The 11,567-nt window shown below is 44.8% G+C and overlaps 1 protein-coding gene across 1 annotated transcript; it reads right to left on the reverse strand.

Annotated features, from left to right (window-relative positions):
• Positions 1 to 1,293: 1,293 nt before the first annotated feature.
• Positions 1,294 to 8,436, reverse strand: dselb (dermatan sulfate epimerase like b). Its single transcript, XM_079361544.1, has one exon. The coding sequence runs from the start codon at positions 7,289 to 7,291 to the stop codon at positions 3,659 to 3,661; it is 3,633 nt and encodes a 1,210-aa protein (XP_079217670.1). The 5' UTR covers positions 7,292 to 8,436; the 3' UTR covers positions 1,294 to 3,658.
• Between the last annotated feature and the right edge of the window lie 3,131 nt (positions 8,437 to 11,567).

Raw genomic sequence — 11,567 nt, forward strand, 5'->3', positions numbered from 1 at the left:
ACTTACATATGAAACATGTGGGTGTTTCAAGTTCAGAAAAAAGACTATTTAGATAGTAAAGTGTGTTCCATCATTTTATACACACACACACACACACACTCTTATGTTTATGTCGAAATGTTTGTACATCGTGTTTTTCACTGCTCTGGTGTTTTTTCCCCCCTCTTGTTAACGGCTTCATTATCTGCTTTGTGGTTTAAATTACAGCAACTCAGCACTTTCTAGAAGATTGTTTATTTCCTGTAAAAACAGCTCATCTCGGAAAAATTCCCCTCAGATAAACAACTTTGCTCTCAGCGCTCTTACATGACTTTATTCTGTCTTGAGTCGGGGCACATTTTGAGCAGTTCAGTCTGCAGAATTTAAATCATAAAACCCCCCGAAATATACATTTAACCCGAAAGAAATATCAAGATTTACAGCACTGGGAGGGTATGCAAAGTGTAATCTAATAATTAAAGCTGTCAGATGCAGTATGTGTTAATGAGCTAAGGGACAATGTTAGCCTCTGAGATGTGGTGAGAGATTGTACCGACTTTGAAAACCTGTAAAAGTAAGCTGCTGGATTCTATTCAACTAAAGTTAAACGTGTTTTAAGCACTTTTTTCTGTGTAAGAGTGAGATTTTCTTTTTTTAGTGAAACTTGTGCGAGTGTTACGAGCATCATTTCAGCACCGATATTTCCAGTGCCTCCTTGGTCCAGAATGCATCACTGAAGGCTACTGAACCAAAAGCAGATGCAAGTCCGGACACGGCGTTACCTCCCTTCTGAAGCATTCGCCTGAGGTTTTTCCCTGCTCGTAAGCATCCGTGCCTGTGCATGGACAGATTACACAGAGGGGACTGTGCCAAGCGTTAGACTCTCATACAGGAGGGATCGAGAACAAATGACTAACGACATGACTGACTCACTGAGACCGTTCGGAGACACGAGACACAGCATGTGCTCTCTCAAAGCCCCGTTACAGGCGCGAGCATGACATAAGAGTTTCCTGACATGTTTTTAATTGTTGGCTCCTCCTCGACATGCACGTCAGCCGTACGCAGCAATTAAGCTTCTGTCAAGCATGTCTAGTAAAATGGAGATTTCGCTGCTGCACAGAGACATCTGCGTGAGGAGCTGTTTTACTCGCGGTTAGCAGTAACCAGAGTGAGACTGTGTTCTAATTAGGATTCATGTTCGGTGTTTTGTAGTAAGACATAATAGCAGTTTAACATGAGTATAATGCAGCTGCTTAGGCTGATGTTACAGTGTATAAACATGTGATGCATCAGAACAAAGACTGCTCGGAGTTATAGTTATGAATTTATTCTTTTCTTTACATTGTCTCCTTGTCCTCACAGAAATAGAACCCATAGAAAGTAAATGATTGTAATTCAAGGCCACAGAAGCAAGGAACCATATCCCCACGAGCAAATACAAAACAGAGTTGGTAACAGGATTGCAACACCAAAGTGAGAGCATGTCTGCCAAGTCTACACATTCAAAGAGCACAAACATCAAACGGCTTTTCCAGGCAGTCAAGGGTTTCAGTGTTCACCGAGAAAGAAAGAAAAAAAACAAACAGAACTGTTTCTAGCTGAGGGAAAAATAAGAAAATGATATTTCCACATGGGCAGCGTTGTTGTTGTTGTTGTTGTTGTTTTTTTTTGCACGTGAACAGATGCGATCAGAAAGTCGAGATGAAAGCGTGCTCTCTGCATTGCACAGTCATTTTACATTTACAGTAATGCCAGACAGCAGCGAAAGGTTAACAAACATTTTTTTCCGCCCAGGCCAAAGAGCAGAGCGTCACAGAGTGAGATTTGGTCTCTGACTTCTTCTTCGTCTTTAGCATCAACTTAATATTCACCCCTTGTTCGGTCCACGCCTCACTGAACTCTTTCAAAACAAAGGCCCTAAGAAAAGATCATTGGATTTGTGATTGACCGGGACAGGAAATGGAAAGATGTGCCGTTTGCATTTCCTCCGGGTCCTTTTCTTTTTTCTTTTTTTTCTCATTGAAAAATGAAATGGCAATAAAACACAGAATAAAAAAAAAAGAAAAAGACTGCGTTATGGCGTTTTTGCAGATTAATATGAGTAGCTGAGGGGGATGCTTTGGAAATTGCTTTGACGAGAAATGTGTCAAGCCTGACAGGTTGTTTTTTTTCTTTTTTCTCCCAGTTTGATCCCTATTAAGCACTTCCCTCTGATCTAATTCAATAAATGCCAAAGGGAGTTATATTAATCAAATTCATCCCTGATTCTGTTGGAAATGTGTCTTTGGAACCCATAAATACATCTCGCTTCCCTTTTCTTGTAGTCATAATGTCCTCAGAGGTTTGATATTCCCAAACTGACTGAGCACATACAGTAAAGTTTAGCTTTGGATTACTGCACCGAATCCTGCATACAATCAAAGGAGTCGATGTGAAAGTGCTAAGCCATCGAGCTGTAATGACATCTAAGAGCTTCTCGTCCCTTTTAAATCAAAGTACAATCCTTATCATTCATTATGTTTCTATCAGAGCAATAAAGCAGCGCTGTCGTCTGTTTCTCCGAATATACTGCAGCATTTGTTTTTATTTCAAAAGGGAACGGCACGCATTCAATTCAAATATTAAATTCTTGACAGCCAAATGAGTCCTTGAAAGTCTGTCCCAGAGCTACAAATAAAGAAGGCTGTCCAATAAATAAGCGTCTTAATCAGCATCATAACATTTCTGTACCAATTCACCAAAATGTCCCCTGGCTAACCCCACTCCAAAAAAAAAAAAAAAAACAGTTATGGATTTCTAACAGACATTCCTCTGATATCACAGATTATGAACCGAGGGGAACGCTGGCTAATTTTTCATCACTAATTAAGACATGCAGCATTAAATCTTCTCTGGGAAATTGATCTGTTGCTGTAACACAAGATTTGCGCTGGAATTCAGTGGCATTCATCTGCATCGAGCACAAGGAGAGCCTTGAGTTTGCTTTGATTAAAGAGTGCTGCAGGTAAGAGTGAAGGGCAGCCGAGGGAGGAGGAGAACTGCAGAAGCTCCCTTTCACCTATTTGATTGTGATATATTCCTCCCTCGCAAAACATCTGTTGCTGTACTTTAAACAACACCTTACAAACACCCAGAACTTACAGAATAAGAACTTTTTTTTTTTTTTTTTTTTTTTTTTTTTACTTCAGGGGTCAGTGCAAAACCAAAAAAAAAAAAAAAACTTTTCAGACTGGCAGCTACAGTAAACAACACAGCTCTGTACGGCAACGACTCCAATCTGAGCGGGCGTGCGTCTGTTTTAGTCAAGAATATCTCATTCCACTTACAATGAGCCACATTCACAGGGAAGGTACGGATAGACGTCTTATTTTAAACATACTACAAGCGAGAGGATGAGGCCTCAGAACTGGAGCAAAGACACGCACCTGTTGGGTGTCGTGAAATGAAATGCACAAGCATGAATTCAAGACCCTCAGGTGACATTTTCTTTCCCCATTGGCAGATTTGTTTATCTTATAATTAGCAATGAGGGCCCTTTTTCCTCTCTTGAATTAAGACTATTTTCTGGACTTGTCAGGTGAACGTGGCTTATGTTCAGCATAATGACATATTTTAGACACATTCTCACACTCGTGCTTAGATAGGAGTCGTTGCAGTGCTGACCAGCAGCAGCGAGTTAACTACCTAACCTGGTGTAGCCCAGCCTCTTCATCACACCCCCACATATGTCCTCGATCAGCCTGACGTCCTTTCGAGGCATATTCTGTCTCCACATGTTAATGTTGGCTGGTGAAATGTCTCCCTCATACATGAGGTTGTACAGGTTCGTGGAGGTGGTGAAAATAAGCTGGTTGAGCGCCGCGGGGGAAACGGGCACCCCTAAGAACGTGTGTATGGTCTCCGCCGTCTCCTGCGGGAAATTGACCACGTCCTCGAACCTCACTTGGAGGTGGGACTCCTCGGGGAGGCCCTCGCTGACCCTCAGCACTCCTGCGGTGTGAGCCAGCCACAGATGAGCCAGGATGAGGATGGGGTCTGTCTCTGAACGAGACAGCAGTCTCTGAATGACTTTAAACTCCGGCGCCACAGTTGGGCACCCATCCCTGACGGCGTCCTCCTTGAATATCAAGGAAAGGTGCTGTGGGATGTTTTTAAGGGAGTACAGGCTGGGTTTGCTGTTATAAACCATGAGATAAATCCACGCCCGAGGGTCTCTCACAAGGTAGATAGTCCTTAAAGACGGTCCAACAACTTCCTGAATGAAAGGAAGTTTTAACGCCCAGCTGCCACTCCGCATGTTGAGGACCACCCGGGCGTTTGGGTACTCCGCAACGTGGCGTCTCATCTCCCGAACATACTCTGCATCTCTGTCCAGGCTGGCTCTGAGTTTGCCCTTCAGCTCGGACGCCGGCTCTCTCCTCCTGGATCTTTTCTTTCTGTCCCTTGAGGGGACGACTCTCTGGGGCTGTTTGACCCTGCTGCCCTCCGCCAGCTGAATGTTCTGCAGGTGCAGCTTGATGTTGTGGACCAGCGAGTGCAGCCAGCCCTGTATAATCTTGAACCGTCCGTGCGCGGCATCCGACCTTGACCACTCACAGGCGTCAACCAGAGAGTCGAACTCGAACTCGGTCTCAGGGATGTCCACGTGCTCGGTGGGAACCCTGATGTAAACAAAGTCTGAGCTGTTGTAGAAAAGGTGCTTGAGTATCTCTGAGCCTGATCCTGGAAGGGTTGTTATGACGACGGTGGGGAGGGGGAGCCGTAGCTGCTCGTAGAGTCTGATTTGTTTGTTTACTTCGCTTTTGGCACCCGCACCTTTCCATTTTACCCCACAGAGAAGCTGATCGCAGCTGTTAGACACAAACAGCAGCTCAGCAATCCACAGAATGAGCACAGAGAGGAGGGCGTAGCGCATCAGCCTGCTGAAGCAGACGTAAAACTTTCTCTGCATGGTTAGAAATCCTATGGCCACACAGAGAACAACCCCCGCTATCACATTAACAGTGAACCCAAAGTCAAACAGCTGATTTTCACTGCTAATTTGTTTAGGAACGAGTTGTGTCCCAAGGCCGTATCGAGTGATTTGATACCTATCCTCAACTTTACAATGACCTCCGAATCCTAAATAAGCTAACCTTGCTCCTATGTCTTTATAGTTTGTAGCGATAGAAACTATCCTCTCTGTGTTGTTTATGGTTAAAGACAGTCTCACACCATTTTTGCTGTTATCCACAAATCTACAATTGGACACTTTGACATATGGCCCGTGTAAAACATAAGCTACCCTGCTGACTGTGCCCGTCATTGGGAAAGTGACATTGACATACTGAGTCCACCTCTTTTTAAACTCGGCCGCCTGCTCTGCCTCTTGGATCCTCGTGTCAGGGCTGTGGCCCTGGCTGTCAAACCAGAACATCTTATAATGAGCGTCCCAGACGTCCATCATGGCGCCGTTGTATCTGTCCATGAATCTGAAAGGGACGTACTTAAAGTCAATGTCGAGATTGTGAAAGAACGCGCTGAGGGAATTCACGGGCGAGTCGCCCCACTTTTCCACGTGGTCGAGCACCAGCAGGGTCTGAGAGTTGAGCAGAACCAGAGCTCTGAACACGCTCTTGAGTCTCATAGCCGGGGAATACGCCAACACGGCCTCGCCGCTCACAAACATCGTGTCCCTGTGCGAGGACGCCACGATCACCTCCCCTCTGGAATCACCCACTCCCTCATCGGTCCAGCGCAGCCACTTGGCGCACTCCCCCAACTGACCCTCCCACGGATTGTTACACTGACTTGTCGGAGATGGACTGAACACCAGGACATTGTTCAGATAGCTGTATTTTGGACCATAAAGGGCTTCGGACACGAAAACTTGCCCATTAGGAGCAAACGTGAACGAGTTCTGATCAGGGTGCTCGTGACCTGGGTTGAAGCTGTTCCAACCTTCCACCCAGGAGTAAGGCTTGTCATGGACGATGTCATAGACCGCACGACCACCCAGCTTGCCCGATTTAAAAGACACAAAAGTATTCCCCTGTCCGTTGGGCAGCCCTGCCCCGTATGTCACCACACCCCAGTTTGAGAAAATGTGCATCTTAGCTTTGCCAAAGTCATGTGGAGGTTGCGGCGTGAGGTGGTTGTTGTACCATATGTACTCTGTGTGAAGTGTAGCCCAGCGCTGGGCTGACGACTGTCCCATGGGACCATCCTTGGGTCGGTGCTTTCTGATTTGTTGAGCCAGCCAGTTCCCGGTTCCGTTCCTCATGACAAACGTGTCCAGGAAAACCAGCTGGCTCTCCGGCCCGTAAAACCAGTTGTAGTTGGAGTCTGCAATGCCGACAGTTCTCTGAAACCCCGGCAACAGAGTGGCATAATAAAACCAGAAGTGTCCCTGCAGCCAGTTGTTGTGCATGTTGTCAATGTTGAAATGACGCTGAGCTAAGAAGACGTACTGTGTGATGGACTTTGCTGTGTAGCTCCCATAAGCGACCCCCTCGTCGAGGGAGCCATCGACGACATGATTGAGGAGGAACATAGTTTTCTCCATGTAACTCACCGCCACTTGTTTCCAGATCATCGTCTCCGGGTCCTCACGCGACCCCAACACTAACGCACCAGTTAAAATGGCTAAAATGTTCGTGGTTTGATGATTTTGAAGATACTGCTTCCCCCAGCCTCTGTGCTTTGACAGCTCGTACAGCTCCTCTGTCTCCGAGCGAATTCTCTTCAGATAAACATCCCTCCGCTGTGCATCCAGGTAGGAGTAAATAAAGTCAAAAGCAGTAGCAAATCCAGTGAGAGAGTGCGCCGAGGGGACCTCGTCGTTAGGAGCGCTGGTCACCTTCCAGTCCGGGTATTCAGCCATCCTATCCATGAACTTGATAAGAAACTGCAGGGCGGCAGAGTCCTCTGGGCACAACAGGCAGTAGAGCGCCAGGGGAGGCATGTTGTTCCCATAAATCTCATTCCACTTGCTTGTAAACTCGGCGTGTTTGACAGGGGGCATGTAGAAGGGAGCGTTGGACAGCATGGTGAGCGCAGCAGACCGGATGACTTTAAATATGTGACTGTGGGTGGTGGAGGACCTTTGCCTCAAGTGCAACACATCCACTTGGTTAAAATAGAGGTTGGGATGGGAATCAGTAGACTGGAGTTTCCACTGCTCAGCAGCTGTGTCTTGTGTGAGCCTGACCTGAAGCAAATCGTCTGTGAAAATGTCTCTGTCTGTGGTGTTGAAGACCCCAGAGAAAGCTGCCCCCACTGCGAACAGCGACAGTAAAAAAGCTGAAAATACAACCCAGTTAAATGCCATATTTCCAGATGTGTTTGAATGGATTTCATTAAATGTTCAAACAAGAAGGAATGTTTTCTCTCTTTATAAAACTGTCCCATAACTTCTGTTGCATTTTAAAGTGAGTGTCCGTCCAAAAAAATATACTTTTGAGAAGAGAATGATGCAACACCAAAGTCTTGTGCATGACGGCCAAAAAGAGGGGAAAAACTTTAGTGCAAAAGCAAACACGATCCATATCCACTTGTGAAAAAAAAAATGTTCAGTCTGCAAAGTCATTAAAACACATCACATTAAATACACTTAAAGTCATGCGGTGAGCGTTTCTTTCGGATCTCTTTTCATTTTAAATCCATGAGATTAAAATCCTTTCTGCTGCAAGTTTCCCTCCGTCCTCTTAGTTATAGGTGTGCTCGTGAAGACTGGCATCTCCCCCCCCTCCCCACACGCACACCTCGCGTGCGCCAGTAACTCATATTGATCTCCTCCCCAAAAACATTTCCTCTCGAACAAACATCAGTCAGCCCCAATCCGTGTCCGGTCCAATCACAGCCACCCAAAGGCACCGTGCGCAGCCCGGCCGAGCTGCAACATCCGCGGACAAGAACCTCAGCAAACCAGCCATCTCCGCAGACCACATCGCTGGGTGCCCCCCCGCTGCAGACACCCACAAACTGGCTCCTTTATTCAAACTGCTAATCCTGATCGGGGAACTGATCTGTTTGCATGATTAAATCCACTGCATCCTCCTTTTTTTTTTGTTCTTCCGCGTTAAGTCCGGAAAGAGGAAAGTTGTCGTCACTCAAGTATTCAAAGCATGAGACATTTTTTTGGGGTTTGTCCGCAGAAAACTGTAGATCCAAAATAAGGAATATTCCAGATGTAAAGTCACTCCATCTGCATGGTTTTATGATGCATCCACTGCCGATTCAGACACACATCTCACAAGACTACGTGTGTGCGTGTTTGTGTGCGTGTGTGAGTGTGTGTGATCTGTGGACGCGTCTCCGTCTGTGTCCTCGCGACTGTTCAACACAGTCAGTTTGATTGTTTTGCTGCCCTGGATGGAAAATTTCCACTGTACAGACTGTAGAGGGAGCCGTGAGCTCACGGCCTCATCTCTCATGTGGAGTGGGAAGGCGGAATATTCATTTCATTTCATCCCTCCTCTCTCTCTCTCTCTCTCTCTCTCCCTCTCTCTCTCCCCATCTCTCTCTCTCTCTCGCCCTCTCCCTCGCTGTATTCTAACAGTGTTTGACTGATGTTATACTAAATTCCTGCTCATTATTGAAGGCTGAGACTACTGAGAGAAAAATTCTGAAAGTGGTGTCAAAATGCACTTTCTTTTTTTTCTTTTTTTTTTTATTCTGCTTTAATTCTCCTACAAGGCCCAGAAGATCTCGAAGCAGTTGGTAGACATTTTTGGATGCTTGTTCAAACATAGATGAGGATTGACGTTTCTCCACTTCGGATTGGATGAAATTTCATTTTTGAGACTGCTACAGATTTTTAAAAGTAAAATAACGATCAAAGCAGGAAGAAGAGAAAAGGTCTGCGCACTGTTCAACTCCCAATGAACAACTTCATGAGGGGCAACATTTCCATCCGAAGAATCTTCTTCAGGCATAAAGAATCCTTTTTTTTTTTTTTTTTGGGGGGGGGAGTTTACACTTCTTTTGTTTCTCCTGTACCTGTATGCATGCTGCTTGGACGAGCGCATACTAAATGGATTTGAGATGTGTCCTCTGACACTGTCACTCTGCAGGTCGTTCCTTCCCATTCACACACACACACACACACACTGCTGGCAGAGGCTGCTATGTGAGACCATCAGAAGTAACTAATCCCATTCTTTGCGTTTGTGCATCACTGGCGAAGCGGCACGTTACCTTCCGAAACCAGTCAACCAATCTGCACCACAGCCGGCTCAGCTGTGCTGCAGACAGTGCTAACACTAATGTCACTGAACTGATCAACACACTAAGTAAAGGAGAATTTGATAAACCATCAAAACCATTGCTTTACTTGCTTTATCTGTAATGCACGGTTTTCATCTGCATCTATTCGAAACATATTTGCAGATTCTCGTTATTGATTTTTCTTTTTAAATTCCAAGGTGGAAGTGTTCTTTTAAAACTGTCTGTTGCCAATTATGATTACATTTTCAGAATCAGCGAAGTGCTTGGCTCAAAGGTGAGGTATTCTTAGCATGCTATATTTATTCATTGGGCACAGGGGACAACTGTATTGTTGTGTGTTTTTTTATGAGAGAACAAACAGTGTTCCCATGTGCCCAAAAGCTTAATATAGAAGGAACGCCGATTCCCACCGATCCACTTCTTTTCATTTCTGATCCGATTTAGATACATTTATAACCAATACGGATTCAGATGTTTTATTAGTCATAATTAATCCTTTATATTCATCAAGTTCCTTGCCAATGAGATGGAGGTCGAAGCAGGCCTTGCATGAATGAGGACGGCCGTGGTTGCGGGGACGACACAGTCCGATGGTGGTGGCTGAGCGTCAGGGAGGTCAGGTGGTTGTAGTGCCGGATCACCTCGCTGAAGGTTTGAGGGAGCTCTGTTGACCTAAGAGCCTAAGAGGACACGACCTCCTTGGCTTCTAACACACTGACTAAAGAAAACCGGAAAAGATAATGTTTCAATAAAACCATCTTCCTTAAATTTCCATTCAAATAGGAATTCAAAATTGTGTTGTGGTTTTTTTAAGTTATTTGATTTTAAGTATTTTTTCTGCCCGAAATGTCTCTTGATATTCTTCTATGTTCAGTTTCACTTTCATGTCTTTGAAACACATTTCCTGCGGCAACAGAAAAGGCTTCCAAAGCATCTCCCCTCTGAGAAATGTGTGACATTTGCCGGTGCTATCACGCAGCACTGTGCACTCATTGATCGCCTCGCTCTGTATATATTAGGTTTCTTTGCAGCATCTTCACTTAATGATGGATCACTTTCACTATACCCCGGTTCACATGTCATCTGCAGCATGCGATCCCACAGGGAACGCTGTTGCATGATGCTTTTTTTTTTTTTTGCTCCCCCCATGGTTCAAAAAGCACACGCTGTTAGCACACAGTCGGCCTTATCAGGATCCCTGCAGGAGGCACGCACACTAATCTTTCCTAAGACAAAAGTCTTGCAAATGGAGAGGAGACACATGGCCAAAGCAACTTAAAATTAAACGTTGGTAATCATCTTTAACTATCTGTAATGAAATCACTTTGTTAACAAGAAGACTATTCCTCAAGGACCAAGACAGGGCTTAAAAAAACCTGTAAACAACAACAAATCTTATGAACTCACTACAAGCAAGAAAAACATCCACGCTGCCAATAAGCCTCCAGAGCCCCCTGCAGGAACAGATAGCTGACGTCACTCAGGCTTCATCCATTAATATTTACAGTCTATGTTGATACCAATGCTCCAAGTAGTGTGGCCACTGAAGCTTCAGTGTTTAGCCAGCTCTGCACCGGTCATGAAAACTTTCTGCATTCGAATCTCTTTTTAAAAAACATTGATATCTTACATAATATCTTACAGACCTTTAAATACAAAGCAGTGTGAATGTCTGTCTTTAACAGTGTAAGGATTAATCATTTACACACATGGTGTGCTCAAACTGTACATGGTGCTTTCAAACGCTAGCTGCCATTTTAGCACAGGCGCTAGCAGCAAAAGAAAAAGCCCTGAAGTAGGTGAATGAGCTCGAGGGCTCCGCTCTCCCTGTGCGCGTATACATATAGACATAGCCTTGTCCAGTTCTCCTTCACGGTTTGCCAAATGTAGGACTTACAGAGCAGATTGCTCAAATATAGTTAACACGGTTATTAAGCTCAGAGTATTTACGTGGTGTTATAAAGAGCTCACATTAGAGATGTAATGAAATTCAAGTTGTCTACTTTAGCATGCCTTCACCTTATTTTTCGGGTTATTTCCTTGAACTAATGTGCTGTAAATGAAACCACAGTCTTTGAAAACATTACTAGAAATCCCCTCGTAGTTCTGGTTTCAAAACCTGCATTACTGCTGCCATGACAACAAAGGTCAGGCAATGTGCTGCTGTGGTCAGTGTTGCAGACATATCTGCAGACAAGGTTGTGCAGTTTGGACCTCACACGGTACAAAACATGACAGAACAAAAACAAACATGTTTCTCATAGACTCTTGGACTCTTTTTATTTTCAAGACAAATATCCGCGAACGACTGAAAACAGATTGGCGACCCACTTCTGAGTCCTGACACACAAGTTTAGAGCCAGTGAGTCAAAGCGTCT

This window comes from Symphodus melops (assembly GCF_947650265.1).
Source record: "Symphodus melops genome assembly, chromosome: 14".
NCBI lineage: Eukaryota > Metazoa > Chordata > Actinopteri > Labriformes > Labridae > Symphodus > Symphodus melops.